This window comes from Leopardus geoffroyi, chromosome A2 (genome assembly GCF_018350155.1).
Source record: "Leopardus geoffroyi isolate Oge1 chromosome A2, O.geoffroyi_Oge1_pat1.0, whole genome shotgun sequence".
Lineage (NCBI taxonomy): Eukaryota > Metazoa > Chordata > Mammalia > Carnivora > Felidae > Leopardus > Leopardus geoffroyi.
In genome coordinates, this window is record NC_059331.1 from 58,068,555 (window position 1) to 58,088,389 (window position 19,835).

The window sequence follows — 19,835 nt, forward strand, 5'->3', positions numbered from 1 at the left end:
GGAGAGAGAAGGGGAGAGTCCCAAGCAGGTTTCATGTCCAGCATGGAGCCCGACACAGGGCTTGATCTCACGAAAGTGAGATCATGACTTGAGCTGAAATCCAGGTCAGATGCTGAACAGACTGAGCCACCCAGGTGCCCCTGATTGTTTTCTTTTTAAGTAGTCTCTGCACCTAATGTGCTTGAATTAACAACCCAGAGATCAAGAGTCGCATGCTCTACTGACTGGGCCAGCCAGGTGCCCCAGACATTCTTGCATAAAAGTCTTTGTGTAGACATAGATTTTTATGTCTCTTGCGTAAATACCTGGGAGTGGAACAGCTGGGTGCAGATTCATGAGAAATTGCTAGACCTGTTCCTGATGCACAGTGTGTTTTTTAACCCCCCACCAACCTTTAAAAAAGTTTATTTATTTTTGAGAGATAGTGAGCGAGCATAAGTGGGAGGGGGCAGAGAGACAGAGAGGGGGAAACGGATCCAGGCTGACAGCAGAGGCTCAAACTCTACGGGGCTCAAACTGTCGAACCTGGAGACATGACCTGAGCCGAAGTCAGACGCTTAGCCAACGGAGCCACCCAGACGCTCCACCCCGACCCAACTTTTAGAATACAAATAGTGACATATGCTACTGCTGCTTCTAGGGGGTTCTTTTCCTCTCTCAACGGCACATCTTGGAGATTCCTCTAAGACCATATACAGACTTTTCTCCAAGACCATATATAGACTTTTCTCCTAGTTCCGTTCCACGGGAGGGAGGGGCTGTAATTTATCCAGTCCCATTCTGATGGGCAAAGGTTTCTAGCTTCATTGAGCTGGGCTTTGAAGGGTGAATAGGAGTTTGTCAGGCAGACAAAAACTGAGGGAAACTGGGGAGAGCCCAGAAGCTAGGCAGATGTTACAGAACCTGTCACTGGGGGGGTGAGCTTTCTGAGCACAGAATCAACCCCTGCCCCATTTACCCCCGGGGGCTTGATAATGTGCTTCAAATGGAAAGGAGTGGGCGATGTGGACATGTGCCGGCCAAAGGTTCTGGAGCAGGGTGATGGAAAGTCCCAGAAAGTTTGGGGCAGTGGGGCAAGGTGGGCATCGCCACCAGGGGGCACTCCTGGGACTCTCCAGAACCAGGTACTGGTGGATATTATAGTTCGTACTAGGGCTTTTGCTGAGCCTTGGACAGGGGTCACCTGCCCACCCCTGGGGCCTCATGTCGGGAAGCTGTGCTCTTCCCTAGGAAATGGCTATCCTCTTGGGGCAGAGACAGGATGCTCACCTGTCTTCCCCACTATACACGGGCTTCTTGGGCCAGCCAAGGGCAGGGTCCACACAGGTTCCCAGCAGGGGGAAGCTCCCAGGAGCGCAGCAGGTTTCCCGAAGCCCCCCATGCCTGGTTCCAACTATGCCCCTCACAGAGGAACCCACAGGTGGGCAGGCCCAGCAGCCAAGCAGGGACTTGGGGCAGGAACGGCGCCTTGGCTTTCAGTCTTGGCTTTGCCACAGAGTGGCTGTGTGGCTTCGGGTCACACTCTATTTCCCTGGGCTCGTTTCTGCACCAAATGGGGAAAAACTGTTTCTCTCCCTCCCAGGCCTTGACCAGGTCGAGGGGCAGCGAATGAGATCACGTGTAAGGGGGCTAGCACAGCACCAGCCCCACGGGGAAAAGAAGAGAAGGTGTTACCAGGCGGTTAGAAGGAGGCGCTGCTGGACAGTTCCTGGCACAAGGGTCCCGCCTGGCGTCACGTGAGCCGAGGCAGAGCCTGGCACCCCGAGCCACATACATGGCTGCTCCAACATGGGCTCCTCTTGTTCGGCTCCCAGGTTGAGGCCAGTCTGGTCACAGGCCCAGCCAAATCGCCCAGGCAGCGAGAGAGGATGCAATGCCTCTCTGGGGGCGGGAGCTTCTCTGACTTGAGTTTCTGGACGTCACAGCCGGGGACCCTACCTGCTTGCCTGGCTCTCATCGGGGGTCTCAGCCTGTTCCGGCAGCCAGCAGTCTGGAGGGAGCACAGGGCAGGTTGGCCACACACCCCATCTTGTGCGCAGCCTCAGCCCAGCTCTGACAGGGGGCTTCTGCAGGGTCAGGCTCCAACACCTGTCCCTCCAGGGGTCCCAGAGGGACATCCTGCCCTGGCCCAAGCCCATGTCAGAAATCAGAAGTTGTTTTTTTTTTTTTTAAAGTAGGCTCCACATCCAGCGTGAAGCCCCATGTGGGGCTTGAACTCATGACCCAAAGATTAAGACCTGAGCTGGGATTGAGAGTTGGACACTTAACCGACTGAGCCACCCAGGTGCCCTAGAAATCGGTTTTCCAAGACACAGTCTAAGGTTGTCCTTGGAACACTGAGGCTGGAGCCCAGCTAAGGAGAAAGGGTCCTGCCCACCGGTCACTCAGGAGTCACTGAGGCAGCACCAGGCCGGTGGTGGTGGCAGAGGGTCCGGGGTGAGGCACCGTCCAGGAGAAGCTTGTCAGCTTCAAAACCAGGCAGGCAAGTGGGAAGTTTTCCTCTCACATCACCCTGGGAACATGCGCTATTCTCCTCAGGGTGGAATCCCTCAGGAAGACTTCCACACGTCCATCCCAGGGGAGCAGTCATCATGTCGGCCCCCGCCATCCGTGTGATGCTGGGGTCCAGGACAGGATGGAGACCCTCCTGGCTTAGCTACAGGTCCGGCTGATCAGTGGCTGGATGTATAGCAATGTCTGCCGTCACAGCCTAGGGCAACGGTACCCCTTGGCCTGGACAGGCCGGGAGGGCGCTGCATGGGTACGGCGTGATGGGCTGCATTCACAGGGGTGACACCTGTCTACTCCCTCACTTCTGGGAGGACCCGGCACTTCACACCCAAAACCCTGGGCGTGCAGCTGACACACCCCCAGGAGAAGCACGTTTCCCAGGGGCTACGCCTGCCCGGGGAGGGACTTTCGTCTAATGGAGACTGGGGCACCCTGTGCAAAACCAGGACTCAACCACGCCTCACACACACCCGAAGGGCACCCAGCTCTTCTCTCGCCGGCCTTCCTGGGAACTGTAAACCAAGAGAACGTGATCAAGTGGCTTGTAAAAAGTTGGCTTTATTTGTCACTTATTCACCTTAACTCAGTTATGCCATTACGGCGTCCACAGTGACAGTCCCCTGGAAGCTGGGGTCGGCCCCCACCCACTATGATCATGGACCACAGAGCACGAGCCCCGCGGGGCCCCACCCACGAGGCGGGCGCTCCCGGCGTTGCCACTCACAGGCTCGCGCAGACTGTGCGTCGCGGGGAGGCATGGAGTCTCTGCTCAGGACTGGGTCTGACAAGGCCACGTGTGATATGGTGGTATGCCCTGGACTGGGGGTCGACAGACCTGCCGGGCCCATCCTGGTTCTGCAGCTGGCTTGCTGGGTGGCTTTAGGCAAGTCGCTTTTTGTCCCTCGGTCGGTTTGTTTCCTGGTTAGCGCTGCTAGTGAGGTCTCCTAGGACTCCGACTCAGACGGGCGCCGGCCCTGTCACCTCTGCTGAGTCGTGACCATGGCTCTGTGCTTCGAAGGCCGCTGTGTGCCTGCTGCTGGTGGGGCGTCTCCTTCTGCAGGGCCCCAGGTGCTCCCTTTTTAGAACCGGGGCGTCTTCCGGTGAGAACCCCTCAGGGTTGCGGTGCCCGACTCTGCTGTCCCTGCTGCCAAGCACAGCCTGTCCCCTGAGGAGCCTTCCTAAAGGCCTCAGAAAAGGTTCCAATTCCTAAAATCTAGGTCCTCTGTTACTGCAAACAGAACTTAATTTAGACATAATTGTGAGTCTTTTCATTCCAAACACACTGGAGCCACTTACAAAAAAACAAAACAAAACAAAACCCAAACACCAAAAAACCCGAAGCCCTCTGACCCGGATCTCATCATGGATCTGAGGCCCGAGTCCTCCTCTCTGCTGGGTGGTCCCGATGGAAGTCGACAGGAGACGGGTGGCATCTAGTCACTTACTTTACATGCATTTGGTCCCAGGCACAATAAAAAAAGTGCTAAAAACATGATAGGAAGTCCTCAGCCTGGAAGGCAGCGGTGCTGCGACAGCCAAGCTGCTGCCTTTCCACGTCTGTGTGCGTCTCCCTAGGGGTGAGCGGGAGGCCCGTCCGGCGACAACCAGAAGGACTGGACAGACACACATCACTCCAAGGGACCTCTATGCAACGTCCACCTGGCTTGGGTCAGCCACAACGCCGTAAAAGCTGGTGACTCCTGGCCCTGCTCGATCAGGGGACACAAACCGACTACAGACAGACATGGTGGAGCCAAGCCGACTCTGTGCTTTTCAGCCTCAAAGCCCGACTAGAACAGTCAATGAGAAGAGCCAACAGGCACATGCAGAAAAATTAACAGACGGCCCAAGAGCGTCTTCTGGAAAATCCATCCCTTTCTTTTGGAAGAAGCTTGGTCCTAAAAAACTACTTACAAAAAAGGAAGACAATTGTGTCTTCCAGAAAAACAGTTTTAAGCCAGATATTCCCACCCCTGATTGTGAAAGGGACTCACTAGTGAGTCCTCCAGAAAACATGATTTGCTCTCAGCCTCGTGCCCTGTGGCCACGACGTAGACACTGCCACAGGGTTTGTGCTTCTAACCAACAGGACATTCCCTTGGTGGGGGAACAGCTCAGACCACTGCAGCCGCCTACGGCACTGAGCAGGTGCAAAGGTTACAACAAAAGTTACATGGACACTTGGGGATGGTCACTTACCACCCCCACCTCTGGCAGTCAGCTCAATAAAACCTCAGTTCTACTGTTCTTTCTGCCAATGCCAGAATAAAAAGCAAAATTTCAAACTGGAAAAATTCTAGCACTTTACAAAGTGGAATGAAAGAATATGAAATTCAAAACCATTATTAAACAAAAGTCCCGGTGCCGTAGCAGCACTCCCTGTGATGAGCACCCCACGGTGAGGTCTCGCTGTTCCCTTCCCCCACAATTCCGTGCACGGCCCCTCTCCCTGGTCCGGGGAGACAGGGCTCAGAACAGAAGGGCCCCCATGCTGCCGACCTCACTCTGCTCCTTCACGAAGATTTCAAAGTACTGGTAGATGATCGTGACCGCGAGCAAGATCCCGGTTCCAGACCCGATGGCGCCCAGGAAGTCGGCCAGGACGGAGAGGGCCCCGATGCACAGCCCGCCGAAGGCTGCGGCGGTGGGGATGTACCTGGGGAGCAGGGGGGGCCGGTCAGCCACGTGGCACCATGCAGAGTCCCCCGGCCGAGCCATCCGACATGCCCACCTCTGATTCAAGACCCTGACTCCTTAGAGGCTACTCCACTACCTCCTTGAACCTTCACCTACGTCACGGCTTGTTGGTCTAGACTGGGGCTGTGCTGTCCAGTGAGTGCCGTGTATGGCTCGTGAAACGGGACTAGTCCAGATCGAGATGGTAAAGGCCTCATGTGAGGTTTTGAAGACAAGAACATAAAATCTCAATATGCTTTTTCTTATGTTAACTGCAAGTTACAAAATGATATTCTGGACATAACTGGATTAAATAAAATATACCATGAAATTTCATTTCACCAGTTTCTTTTTAAGATATAGTCTACATACGACATTTTATTAGTTTCAGGTATATTCTTACTTTTTTCAGGTGGCCGCTAGAAAATTTAAAATTTCCCACGTGGCCTGCAAACTATTATGACTGAACAGTGACATCAATGCAGAGGGCTCAGAGAATTCTTAAAACTGCCCTGCTAGAGATCTGGAAACAATCCGAAACTTGCAGCACTGGCTTCCCCTGTGGTTGCTTCCTTTAGGTGAGGTGAGCAAGCTACGGGCCACAGGACAAACCTTGTCGGCCACCTCATTCTGTGAACGGTTTTCCAGGAACACAGCCTCCTTCATTCGTGTACTGTGCACGGCTGCTTCCCAGAGGCATTGGGAGAAGTAAGAACTCACAACAGAGGCTAATGGCTTGAAAAGCTTGAGACACCCGTGCAGCCCCCAGAGACAGCTCACACTGTAACCGCCTGTCTATGAAGAGGGGGTGCGGACAGCACGGTGATGCGTAAGCACCCTAGGGGCCAGCCTGGAGCTTTCTCCAACCCCAAACCCCCACACCCTCCTCCTGCAGCTGGTTACCGAGCGCTGCAGCCAGCCTCTCCTCCACGTCCCCAAGTCCCTGCGGCACTCGGGACCCCGTGCCGCCATGCTCACCCAAACTCCCACAGCGGCCTCTCAGCCTCACCTCCCTCTGGTGGGTCTGCCTCCAGTGCTGAGCTTCCTGAAGGGACCCGGGGTGCTGCCCCTTCCCTGTGCGGCCTTGTTAGCCTCACCTCCACCTTGGCCCTCATCTGCACTCAGAGCATAAGCGGGGTTCCTGTGCCCCAGTGGCCAGCTCACCATCCTGTGACGGTGGGGCCGTGTGCCGCTGCCTTGCTCCCTGGTGGCTCCTTCTCCGAGGAGAGGGGCTACACACACTTACTTTTTCTATTTCCGGTCTCCAGCAGCTGGCAAGCTCACGTTACAGACGCAGGGGTCTTTCCTATCCCGTTACCCAAGGGTAAGAGTTAATAAACCCGAAGTCCCTAAGCCCGATCAGGATGCTGTGTACGGAAACCACAAACACAGAGTCTGGGGACCTGGGGCCAGCACTCACCGATTGAGCTCATGGACCATGGAAGTCTCTCGGTGGCCCCTCATCACCATCTGCTGCTCCTTTAGCTGCTTTGCAACCTGCGTGACGCCCACCAAAGAGACAACGTTAAACTCTAAACCTGAAATTGAAGGGAAGGCAGCGGTCTCCTGGCGGCACTCGGCCCTCACCGCTTTCCGTTTCCACCCCCCTCAGTGCTCACACGGGTAACCCTGACACCTGCTGCAAAGGCAAGTCCCACAGTTTGGCTCCAGCTTCCCAAACCGAGTGCTCATTTACTTTTGGGCTTTATCTCTGGCCATCAACGCTTCACAATTGCCCCACAATAGGATGAGGGGTGTGCGGGCATTCACAGACCGCTCTCTCAGGAAGAGGTGAGGAGTGGAGACTCTGTATGCCACTAAGGGGTGACGGCCACTGCTTCCCCATTTAACTGCTTGTCCAGCACCCTACTGTAACTTCTACTCACATCTTTGGCGGAGGAGCCCGAGACCTCAATCCAAGTTTTGGAGAAGAATGCACACGAGCCGAGCATGAACACTATGTACACCACGGCATGGACGGGGTCTTCTAGCACGGAGCCGAAAGACTCTGGAGGGGACAGGTAATAGCACAGGCCACCAACCGGATAAGCACGTGCGGGACCCCCGGAAGAAGTATCCTGGAAAGAATACGCGGAAAACCTATGGGTGCCACCTTGTCATACCTTAGCATCAAGACACAAATAGTTCCGAGCAGACGGAAGGCAGTTTTGCTCAAGTGCCCGCAGTGCGGTTCACGCACGGACAAGAAAATTTAATGCGCTGAATTTGTAAAAGGCACGATTAGGAAAAACCTCTGGGTGACATATTTGGTCAAGAGCAAGACACACGGACGCACACACTGCCACTTGCCACAGCACTGCCACAGACTGCTTCGAGCAGCTGTTACTTACAGACCAAGTGCCCAGGAGGCTGACCAGCAGGTTGCCACTGAAGCGGGCGGACAGCATCTGGGAGATGACGTACAGATTGGACACCAGGGCGGACTGCAGGATGATGGGGATGTTGGAGGTGTAGAAGAGCTTGATAGGGTACGTGTTGTACTGGCCTCGGTACCGGGCCGACTTGATGGGCAGGTCCACGCGGAAGCCCTGAAGAGCCAAACAGAGCGAAATGGCCCTCAGAGCCTCATCCAGCCGGTTGCCCAGGACGGCCCGGCATGGCGCAGCCGGGGACAGCCTCGAGAGAGCCGGCCCGGAGCATGGGTTCCGGGGCTCTTGTGGCCCTGCCTTACCCGCCTCCCCACCTGGGGGCACCTGAACAGAAGGTTTCTAGAAACACTGGTGTAAACACGCACCAAACCCCAGCAGAGTGAAATAATCCCACTTTTGTCAAAAACCAAAGTCCAGCACGTCACATTCACCTCTCTGCAGGATTCAGACAGAATCCAGACAGACGTGCGCCTGAGTCCCAGGGGTGCCTCCCTCGCCTGTGCTTTCTGTGGCCACCACGGCCTCTGCCTCACTCCCCACAACAGCCTTTTAGGACATTTCTGATCACAAACAGAAAAGCTAAGCTCTTCTAGGAATTCAGCCTCTCCCTCTGAAACCCCTGAGAAGAGAAAGGGTTTCTCTTCTATTGTTTTCACAAACTCCCAGTGCCTAGAACAGGGCTCAGAATACATACGATTTCAAATAAAATGTTCACGCTCCGAGGGCAAGTAGTTGCCAAGCCCCCAATAAGTCCACTTGTTAGTAACAAGGCTTCTAAGTCTCAGCTGAAGGACCAGAACTGTTAAGCCCTCAGAAAAAGCATTTGCCTGGTTTAAATACCCTTTCGACTGCTTCCTCAACTGTTGTCCCTCCTTATCAATAAATACCAGAATACAAAGCAGCCAATCAAAAAATAAAAAGATTAATCTGACCCCAGAACAGGAAACAGCAGTTCAAGTCCCTCGTGCAGACGCATGTGACACAGACTGATAATTTGGAAGGTAAGAGGAAGGCCTTTTCCAAGATGAGGCTACTGCCTGCAATTACTACACAACCTTTGGGTAACAAACAGATGAGGTTTTAGAGCTCGGTTACTTCTCATTTCCCCTGAACTAAGAACTTAAAGATAGATCTTCTCTGTCTGCTGACAGGCCCGACTCAAGGGAACACGATTTCAGGAGCGTTCTGCCTAAACTGTGTTTAGCGCAGTCAAGTTCTGACTCAGTGGGAGAAAACCTGTGCCGCTCACATGGAATGCGTGCCCTTCAAACGCCATCTCATTTCAGTGCGACGCAATGGGATGTGCGCCACCCCGGGGCGTGGATGGGGGACACGCACACCAAGGCGCTCTGAAACTTAAATGCAGTCCATCAAAACTCGGCGTGGCCAGATCTGGACGCACCTGGAAATAGATCACCACTGCGAAGACAAAGATGGTGGCGATCAGATTCATGAGGTTGGGGAGATTCTGGCGGTAGAAGGCCTCTCGAAGGGCTCGGACCTTGTCAGTGCGTGTGGCCAGCAGATGGAACAGTGCGATGATGGCACCTTCGAATTCCATTCCTGTTGGCGAAGGAGAGGACGCATGTGGTAAAGAAACAAACCACCAACTAAATTTGGCTCTAAGGATCTTGGTAGCCAAAAAGAGTAAGCCCTACCATTCGCAGTGCCTGCTCCTCTAACCACAGGGAGAGAGTTCTCTCACACCTCTCTCATCCTGTAACCTGCAGAAATGGGCCATTCTACCTTTTGACTTAACTGATCTATATTGACATATAGGAGTCAATGGCTACCAGATGCCTGGCATGATGATCGATACGAAATCACACGGCAGGGTCTGCTGAACTCCCGCTGAAGGGGTCTCCACTGCAGAGTGGCCTCCCAGCTGTCAGATCCTCCTCCTGGAGATGCCCAGGCAGCACGAGGAGCAGGCTGGCCCTGACAAGGCAGGGCTCGGACTCTGCTCCCTACACGGACGGCTGAGCGGAAAGGACCACACGTGTACCTACCACATGGCGGATCTGAATCCGAGTTCACACCTTACCCTGAGAGGGTGTGGAAGGAGGCAGCCCGGTCACAGGGCCAAGAAACCAAGGCCCCCAGGCAGACTGAGCTTACCCAGACACCGAAGGAAAAGAGCAAGCGTGGGCACCTGACTGAGGAGCAGGCAGCACAGGGGCAAGTGAGAGGGCCTGGGTGCACGGGGCAGCAGCAAGGCCTAGGGGTGTATACGTTTTCAGGAAATTTACATAAACTGAACACACAAAAGCTAACGCCAGAAACGGGAGCATTGCATTACTGTGACTGACCACTGCTGACCCAGGACAGTCTAACTATCCTGTGACAGACGTCTGGCACTCATGCACAAAGCTAGTGCCACATCCAGGCCACGGTCTCCGAGGACCGGTAGCGGGTACTGGGAACAGTGGCATGTGGTGCGCCTTGGTCCTGTGCTGCGACAGCGTTTGCTCAAGTTTCTGACGCGTGGTGACTGGTGCCACACGTCGCGTCTCCCTCTGGCTTCTCCTGGACCGTTCTGAGACGACACTTTAGGTCAACCATCTAATGGGCATCACCACTGACCTTCTGGATGTAGCTTCTATGGAAGCAACACTTGTTCCCAACTGTCAGGAATTCCTCCCCTCACCCTATGATGCCGTCCTCAGTCATGTGACTGGCCCATCTTCCTAGGGCACAGAGTTCAGGGATCTTAAAGCTGGAGCCAGGACAAGCACTTACTTCACAGAGGACACCCCAGCTGCCCAGGAAGGGGGAACACCCTCTGCCCTCTGTCAACACTGCCACACCCCCACACCTCTGATCTCAACTCTGACTCCTCTCCCCCTTGTTCATTCTGCGCCAGCTGACCTGGAACACCAGCTACATTCCCACCTTAGGGCCTTTGTAGCTGCTCGTTCCCTCCACGTGGGACATTCTTCCCCCACAGTCACGGGGCTCCCTCCCCTCTAAAGGACTTTGTTCCAAAGGAGGGTTGGGAGGATGGACATGGTGGGGTGGGGGAATCTTCTTGATCACCCAGACTAACCCTGCGACAACCTTCCTGGCATTTCCACCTTTTTCCTCTGCCTTGTTTTTCCCCAAGGTACCTGTCCCAACACCTAACCTACACAGTACTCGGCTCCCTTCATATTCCCAGTGCCTAGAACAGCACCTGGTCCTTAATAGATGCCTGGCCAATACTTTTTCAGTGAAGGGGGATGCCAGGGTTAAGCTGTAGTTCTCCTAATTTTTAATACAATCGTTTCTCAAAATTCGTTACCTGCTGAATCTCTGGGAACAAGACCGGGTTTCCAAGGGCGAAGTGTCACTTCGAGGGCACAGGCAGTTTTGTACCTGCATGGTCCCTGCTAATCCCATTTGTGCTGTCCCCACTTGCCCACGGAATGGCTATTCTCCCAGATCTGAGAGGGTCACAGTAAGTAACCTATTTCCATGTGCCCAACAGAGTTTCAGATGTGCCGCCATGCTGCCTTCTCAGTCCTGTGACCTCTGTGACCTGTGCCCTCCTCCAGGGTCCAGTCCTCATGAACCCCCTCTCCTGTTCCCTTCACCCCATGGCTCCCACGGTGACACTCACCGCCCACACACGTGGCTGTGGAGTGACACTTCCTGGCTGCATCGTCTCTCCAGCTCGGTCCCAAAACTACCAGCTGACAGCATGACACTTTTATTTTAAAACCAGAAACAAACCTGACTTTGCTTCACAATTTTCCGTCACCCTTGAAAGAACCTCCATTGTCCCACCTCTTACACGCTGTTCTCCTCGTGCCCTTGCTCAATGTTTTCTACGACAGGTTGGCTCATCAAAGCTGAAGGACTGATTAGCTCCCTGGCTTTGCTCTCTGCCCGTCTCCCCCAGTCCAGGGTGAATCATTCCTTCCACACCCCAACTCTCAGTGCCTCATGGCCTGCTCCTGAATAGAGGGTGGCACAGTGGCCAGAAAGCCCTGGCTGGTGGCTTCTACTATCCCTTCACCGTCCTGCCTTTTCACACCCATTCCTGAAAAACCCTGACCTCCTTCCCACCTTCCAGCTTCTCCTAATCTGCCCTGAATTTCCTAAAATTCCGGGAAGTGCCCAGGGAGGAATCAAGTCTGCTCCTGTCCACTCCTGAGGCCCTTCTGACATTTCCTATGTCCAGTTACACTCTTTTCCTTGTAATCTATGGGATGCAAGTGGCCCTCATTTGTCCAGGGACCTACTTTCAGTCTCACAAATGAGACCATGTGGTCTCTGGAGGCCAGGGACTGTTTCCAGCAGTCAGTTCAAAGAAAAATACTCAAATATGCATGAATATTGACTTCTCATGGGACTCTTCCGAGTGAACAGCATATTTAGTGATGAAAAAAACTTGATTTTCCTTTTCTAGTAAGTCATACTTCCCTAAATGTTTAGAAAGTTTTGTTAAAAACACTGCCTGTAACAAGATTTCCCTTCTTTATAGGTATAACGTGGAACACCTACATGCGGTATGCACCTACTTTGAGCCACATATCACTGAGTTCATGTTATTTCTCACTTAATCTTGGCACCCATGGCCACTTACTACTACCAGCAACAGCCAGGATTTAAACCCCGGTGAGCTCCAAGTTCAGACCTTTCTCACAGAACTGCCCTTTGCATGACCAAGTGCAGTAATTTCATTTTTAAAAACGTATTCGCTGTGAGCAACTACCAAAATACGTCAAGATGAATGTGTGTGGATGTGCTGTAACAACAGTGGAACTGGAAACAACCTCAGTGTCCATCAGAAAAAAACTGGTTATGACAAGTGTTGCTTTATCCTCGCAACAGAAGTCCATACTGTGCTAAGGAAAATGAGCCAGAGCTATTTATTCCAGCATGGCAAATGTCCATGAAACGCTCACATGAAAAAGGCAAATTACATACCTTTATGAGCACAAACTTATCTGTGTTTAAAAATTTCTACAGATAGAAGTTACTCTAAACCAAACCAAAGCAAACCAAACCAACGAAAACAACTCTGCAGATCCACAGAGAAAAATCAGAAGAGATGTACCTAAAACCGAAAATTTTTCCTTGGAAGGGGGGGGACTACTGTTTCCTGCTTTGCGCACACTGGTACTTTTTACTGAACCCCATCTGCAGAGAAGGCCAGGGCCCTTACCTCGGCCGGTGTTCACAGTGGTGGGGCTGAACGCCTTCCACACAATGGTCTCGCAGATGTTAGTGGCAATGAAGAGGGAAATCCCAGAGCCCAGGCCGTACCCTTTTTGCAGAAGTTCATCCAAAAGTAAGACAATTAAGCCAGCGACAAAGAGCTGTGAAAATTAAAAAAAGAAAAAAAAAAAATTAAAAACCCAAACAGACTACGCACTTCTGTTCTTCATGGGCATAGTTCTCTCCTTCTGCAGTAACGACCTTCCCTGATATAAATGCTAAAGGCAGAGTAGGCCTCGGAGAGTACAGCCTTCCTCTGGTGAACTCAGAAAGGCCAACACAGGGGCTCTGGCTTCCTCTCCTGCTTATTTTAGGCATGCCTCAGATTTGTCACGTGGGAAGTCTAAGTGCGTGTGAGGGACTACTCCAAAGGGGGCATATGTCAGAGTAGCAATTACCTGGATGGTGATTAACAGGCAGATTCCAGCACCCATCTCAGAAGGGTCTCCGTACATTCCTGTCATCACATACACGATGGACTGGCCGATAGTAATGATCATGCCGAATACTGGAAATGAAAAGAAAATGGTGTTCAAAGTGGGACATTGCATGGTCCAGGAGAGAACAGTTACTAAGCACCAACTCTGTGCCAGGCACAGCGGAAGACGAAGGTGGAGAGGAAGAATATGGATACTGCCTGCAAGGAGATTGGTCCAGGAAACACTCAACGGCCCCATGGCCAAAGCACAAGGTAATTCAAATGCCTTCTAACAAAAGCACGCAGGCTCGTCAATTTCAGCTTCTCCTAAATTCACTTTCCTTTCAGTGATGGCAGGAGAAAAAGTTGAAACGTGACAAATCTAGTTCTTGATAAAAAGGCGTCGGGGAATCAGGGGAGATGACATCCAGAGACACCTGATTTGGTGATGGTGCTGACGTGAAGCACCCGAACTCAGGGTAGGTCGCTGGGGCTTGGGAGAGCTCCTTAACTGAAGTCCATGCCCGGGCCCTCTCCAGGCTCATCTGGGTCTGAGTCCAAAACACTGAATATTAACTCTGGAATAATGTGACCCCTTCCCAGTTTGTAGTTCATGTGTTTTTTAAGGAAAAACTTCACAGTGCCATCAATTTAGTTACCGGTTTTGTCTGCCACAAAGGTCTTCTGGCCTAAGACACTTTTCTTTTTGTATGCAGATGTGTTTGTTTCTTGTACCTCATGACACTCCATTGTTAGGCACAATGGAATCCATTTGTTTTTATTGGTTCCACGACACCAAATGGGTTTGGGACTCAATTTCCCTTTTCTGCTTAGTTTGTACATAAAATACAATTTTATTTCAAAGTACCTATCAGATATAGTTTCCACTGGACTTTTTTAAAAGTGCCTAATAAAACTGAAGTCTTAAGACAGAAAAATTTCAAAAAATTGTCTAAGACTGAAGAGAAAACAGCTGGTTTGTACTTTTGAAAAATATTTATGTATATCCTTTTAAATCCTGATTTGTGTCTGAAACTGACATGTCTGAATTGGCTTAGTCTTTCTTGTTCAGTCACTTAATCTCCTAACTTAAGATCTGTAAAACATGCTGGTGTGGAAGAAAATATGGCTGCAGAGGAAACTGTAAACATCGTTTCCTAGTTAACACATTCCACTTCAGAGGCTGAATGTGGTTAATTCTGAGGCCCACTCACTGTTACTAGTAACGTTATTTGCCATAAAGCAAATACCAATATTCTCCTTACTTTTACAGATGAAAAAACTGAGACTTCAGAGCTGTCACCTAACTTTGTGCGAGGCCACAGAGCTAGGAAATAGCATAATTGGACTGAGAGGATCCTTTTCCCCTAAGTTCAATCCTTTCAAACTCCCAGAAGAAGGAAAACAACACTTGTAGAATAACTACCGTGTGCCAGGCACTGAGAGAGGTTTTACACACACTGTTCAACTGAATTCTTACAACAGCTCTGAAGGATCTCCTTCGAAGTGGTAAGTGGTAAGGAAGAGTGAGACCTCCAAGCCCCACTCCTTCCATTTGATCACATGGTGTCTGGGGCCTGTGACATTGCTTTCCCCTGCCTCATCCCACCCATCCAAGTGCTCTCTCTCACTAACAAAGCCTAACAAGGTGGTGGGCCAAGGAGGTTACCTCGTACAAAAATACCTGTTTTTTTTTTTTTTGTAAACCTGTTTATAGAAAATTTGAATTCCCAACTACAGACATCTGAACATTACTCAAAATCTCACTTACACTTTTGGGCTCCATTGAAGAGAGCTCGGTCTTTTGGGGTGTCACCGACTTCAATTATTTTGGCACCAGCCAAGAGCTGCATGATGAGGCCGGAGGTGACAATGGGAGAGATACCCAGCTCCATCAATGTGCCTTGAAGGAAGGGGGAGGCAAAACACAGCCAGTATGAGCTTGGAAAAGCAACCAATTATTAATAACTGGATGAACAAAATTCGACTGTGAACACCATATACAATGTGTTTCAGTTTGCTAGTGGCAGTTAATTTCGAGAATAATCCCCCAAAATCAATGATGAAGTGTGATTCAATTCGTTCCATTCAGTCTGTCAGGCAACATCTTATTCTGTTTAGGAAGTCACGTGGCATTTAAACAGATGAATGCATTTGAATTCGCCATAAACAGATTCATTCTGGCTTTACAGAGATAAGAAAGGTTCGTCTCTTCATCAGTTAATGAAAACAGGATAACATTCAAATAATTTCCAGAGTTTGGAAAGAAGGTCTGTACCACTGTATCTAGATGGGAATAAACGTCTACTTCCATTATGCTAAAATGAGCTACACTTCCAAGGAATTTGAACTTAATTTGAACTATATTTAAAAAATGAGTTAATCAAAAGCAGTATCAACATAAGTGTTCAAAATCCTCCCCCCATAGGTAATGGGTTCAAGTACACAAAACACCGTTATGTATTTTCTTTGACACATACATGTAACCTATACATACGAAAAAAATGTTGCAGGGAAATAAATGACATATTCCAAAGAATGTTATCAAAACAGGAGAAAGACTGGTACAAATGTCGCCATTTCAGCTGTTTAAAACACATTCTAGTTCTTCCATGCTTTTTTATCCTCTACGACCTAGACTAATCTTGTTAGTACAGGTTTTGTGTTGCATTCAAATACATTTCCGAATGTGACATTAGGCCTCGGTGCGGAATTTGGCATTTGCTAAGGCTATTCAGCACAGCACGCCAACATTCTTCCCCAACGCCCTCTGAAGCCCTCTGAATTCCGCATAAAGCCAAAGCCTGTCATTTAACTGAGGGAGGCCAGGCAGGTCTACACTGCAGGGAAGTGCAGGTGCCCAGGGTCCTACCTCTGTTAGAGGCCAGAATCACTCTCATCCAATAGAAAGGGTCAGCTGAATCTGAAGACATGATTCCAAACAGGGGAATCTGGAAACAAGTGGAGAGAAGGAGTCAGCACACTTAGCCCCAGCCTGCTCTCATCCCCACTCCAATTCTGGGACGTGAGCTGTGCTTACCTGGCAGCATACTAAGAAGATAAAGAGGGTGATTGCGGTCCACAGCACTTTCTCCTTAAACTGAATCTGTAATGGAAGAAGATGAATTCAGGCAAGAAGGTATTTTCATAAGCAAATTAATAGAAGTGACCTCTACTCGGACCCCTTTCTTGGTTCACCAGACAAGTGAGCGCTGAACACTCCAAACTACGTGCCAAACATAAAACATAAGCACGTGTACTGCATGCTTTCTACGTACAAGACACTTATACAGAGACCTTCAGATGTACTATCTCATTTGATCCTCTTACCACATGGCATTATCGTCTTTATCGTATGAGAAAACGGAGTCTTAGGAAAGCTAATTTGTCCCAAATCCCACAGCTGAAGTGAGTTTGAGTGCAAAACCCGTGCTCTTAACCACCGCATTGACACTTTAGGATTAGACCCAAGATCAAAGACTGTTGCCACAGAAAGGGATTCCGAAACCAGACACGCCCTTACAACCAGTGAACAATCAATTCTCATTCGAAAAGCTTTTGTAATTGATAAAATCTTGCAATTCTGTAGGTAACTAATTTGCAATTTGTGATCATTCAACAGTGTATTTGCTATGACTAATTTGCAATTTGTGATCGTTCAACAGTGTATTTGCTATGAATTAAGCGTAAAACAGTGTAATAAACAATACTGGGGGGGAAGACACCTCTAACCTACTCACTGCCTACTAATGGCACCTATTTAAGACTTTTTCACATTTCCTTGGGTATACAGGTAGGACAGGTGACTATTAGGAATCATTTCATAGATAACTTGTAAGTATCATTAAAGAGTTTAGAACCCGCCACCCCAAGGTCCCTCTGGTACTAAGTAGTGGTAGCTTTTCCACGTGTTCTGCCTCTACAACTGCCTTCCCTAGTACTTGCTGCCTATACTGCAAGAAAGGTTTCAAAGGGCTTGAAAAACACCGTAACTATTGTGTGAGCTGAGGATTCTGATAGGGAAAATACTTTGCGAGCAACAGTGTTAAGTGAACAGAATTGTGTTCTGAAAACCTACTTTTCAACCGGAGGGGAAGAGAAGTCAAGCCTAAGCGAGCTCCGAGTCAGAGTCTGGCTCTCTGGTCTGAACAGAAGCTGCGGTCTTCCCGGACTACCCCTTTTGGCAGGCCCCAACGAGGCCGCAGCACAAAGGTGATGGGCATACAGTGTCTCACACTCCACATGAAGCTGAGCTGAATTCCCAGAACCTTCTTCCTCCTGAGAAAGCTCCCTTGCCCACCTGGCACCTCACTGCACCAAGAAATTAGGCCAAGAAGGCGACGTCCCTTCAGGCTAACTAGGAATGCAACATGCTTGTACTGAAATGATTCTTTAAGGAAAAAAAAAGAGTAGATAATTTTTAGAAGACTCCTCATTTTTAAAAAAAAAATTTTTTTTAACGTTTATTTATTTTTTTGAGACAGAGAGAGACAGAGCATGAACGGGGGAGGGTCAGAGAGAGGGAGACACAGAATCTGAAACAGGCTCCAGGCTCTGAGCTGTCAGCACAGAGCCTGACGCGGGGCTCGAACTCACAGACCGCGAGATCATGACCTGAGCTGAAGTTGGCCGCTTAACTGACTGAGCCACCCAGGCGCCCGACTCCTCATTTCTTAATAACCAAGTCTCCTCTCCTGGACGCAGCCAAATTCAACATCAAAATTTCAAAAGCACTTATCCCAGTCCTATCTACTTGACCTTTGAAATAGCCTCTTGAAACCTTGTCTCCTAGCCCACCCCACACACCCTCTATTGCAAGAGCCTCTAGACCACTCTCCTCTCTACCTACTTCCAGAGCAAGTTTCTAATCATCTGGCCCTTCCACTGCTCCCCACCATCTTTTATGTTCTAGCAATGTGGATCTATAGCTAACACCCTCCCACCTGCTCGTCTTCCTGGTCTTTGCACACCATATATTCCTTATGCCTGGAATTCCTTCTCCTCTCCTCAAAAAAACTTCTATTCTTCCACTAAAACCACCATCAGAAACCACATCTTCCACAGTTAATCCTTCCTGAGCCACTGCTACTCCTTGCACGTATTTCCACTAGTCCATCTACCACAGTTAGTCACAAGGCCAAGGATGGGCAGCTTTTAAGAGGTTTGTGAAGGGTAGGTCCGAAGCTTGTCGGCCTCCAGAGCCATACCCTTTCTACTAGGCCAGGAGGGTGGGGTGGAGGGGACACCTTTACATTCTGCCCCCTGAAGGCAGCACGCATATGGAGCACTCTTACACAAAATGATTATAAGTTAAGAAAAAAAAAAAAAAAAAAAAAGGAGACTCCAAGAGTAAGTGTCCACGCTGCTGTCAAGTACACACATGTACACGTGAATGCATGAGCAACAGTCTGAAAAGAATCTAAAAACAAAAACATTGCACTATTCATTCTTTTCAACGCAAGAATCTAAATAAAACTTTCTCATTGTTTAACAGCTTTACTAACAGTGGCCACACTCGCTATCCTGGGCTGTCGCTGTGCAGGAGCAGAAATTCTGATAAAGGGTCTACATTTTTATCTTCTCTACATTTTATCTTTAACGTGTCTGCCATAAAAAGTAGGGTTCCTAAAACGCCTTTTTCCCCCATCAATACTGTGACAGTCTACATACAAACCCATCTATACGGGGAAAAGTGACCGCTCTTAGCCTCTTTTAGCACATGCATACGAAGATCTTCTCCTAGGAAAACACCAACCATAAAGTGCTCCTGGTGGAGGTGAAGAAGGAAGGGTGGGTAACCCAGTCCGAGTATCCTGAGGCTTTTGAGGCCTTATACATTCACAGCCGAGATCCCTTTTTGGGACAGAGCAAACCGAAGGCTTTGTTCCCTAGAGATGCTCCAAATAAAGCACGACTTGATTTCGGTGCAAACTCCCACACAACCCGGTCACTTTTCAACAAAGCTCAGGAGTACACACAACTACACTCCAGGAGGAAGGAACAGGAGACAGAGTTTCCATCTGGCGTGTTGAAGCCATTTTTAATTGTACTGTAAACTTCAAGCGCCCAGTTTCAGGAAACCTTCTTTGACGGCGATACGGGGAACTTACCTTCCTCTCCGGCTTCTGAATTTCCGGCAGGATGACACAGAAGGGCTTGATGACTTCCAGAAATTTGACTTTGATGGGAGAAACAAAAGCAGAGTTAGGGCACGTAAAAACCTCCTGCGCTCCCTGGGGAAGCCTTCCGCCCAGCACGAGTTGGAGCAGGGACTAGGGGTGCAGACCGCGCGCGGGGACCACCGAGGGGGCCAGGGGACGCGGGTCTCGTTCTGAGGGGACCCGGGAGGGCCCGGTGGGTGGGCGCTCGCCCGGACCGGTGAGGGGAAGGGCGATCTGATCCTTCCCGGCTTTGCCGCGGCTGCCCCGAGGGACTCACTCGCCATGGCGGCGGCTGTTCAGGCTCCGGGTCCCGCTTCTGCTCCGCTCCACTCCGAGTGAGGTGACACTGCCCGCGGCCCAGCCCGCTACGGAGCGCAGCACCTTCGCCGAGAGACACGTCAGTGCTAGCACCGCGGCGAGCGGCGCGGCGCGGCGCGGGGCGGGGCCGGGGGCGGGTCGCAGGCCGCTTCCGCTTCC

The 19,835-nt window shown here is 50.4% G+C and overlaps 1 protein-coding gene across 1 annotated transcript; it reads right to left on the reverse strand.

Moving 5' to 3' along the window:
- Positions 1–3,049: 3,049 nt before the first annotated feature.
- On the reverse strand, positions 3,050–19,831 carry SEC61A1 (SEC61 translocon subunit alpha 1). The gene is made up of 12 exons (XM_045494015.1): positions 19,636–19,831; positions 19,308–19,375; positions 16,238–16,303; positions 16,070–16,148; positions 14,969–15,100; positions 13,178–13,287; positions 12,727–12,880; positions 8,980–9,140; positions 7,539–7,736; positions 7,074–7,265; positions 6,608–6,684; positions 3,050–5,167 (listed from the first exon to the last, which is right to left on the reverse strand). The coding sequence occupies exons 1-12, from the start codon at positions 19,640–19,642 to the stop codon at positions 4,981–4,983; spliced, it is 1,431 nt and encodes a 476-aa protein (XP_045349971.1). The 5' UTR covers positions 19,643–19,831; the 3' UTR covers positions 3,050–4,980.
- Between the last annotated feature and the right edge of the window lie 4 nt (positions 19,832–19,835).

What these genes read in the sequence shown, in the direction of transcription:
- SEC61A1 (XM_045494015.1), bottom strand. An exon ending in GCCTGTTAATCACCATCCAG is followed by an intron (nt 12,881 to 13,177) that starts GTAATTGCTACT and finishes TAATTTTCACAG; the next exon opens with CTCTTTGTCGCTGGCTTAAT. An exon ending in CGGGCTCCTCCGCCAAAGAT is followed by an intron (nt 6,685 to 7,073) that starts GTGAGTAGAAGT and finishes GGCGTCACGCAG; the next exon opens with GTTGCAAAGCAGCTAAAGGA.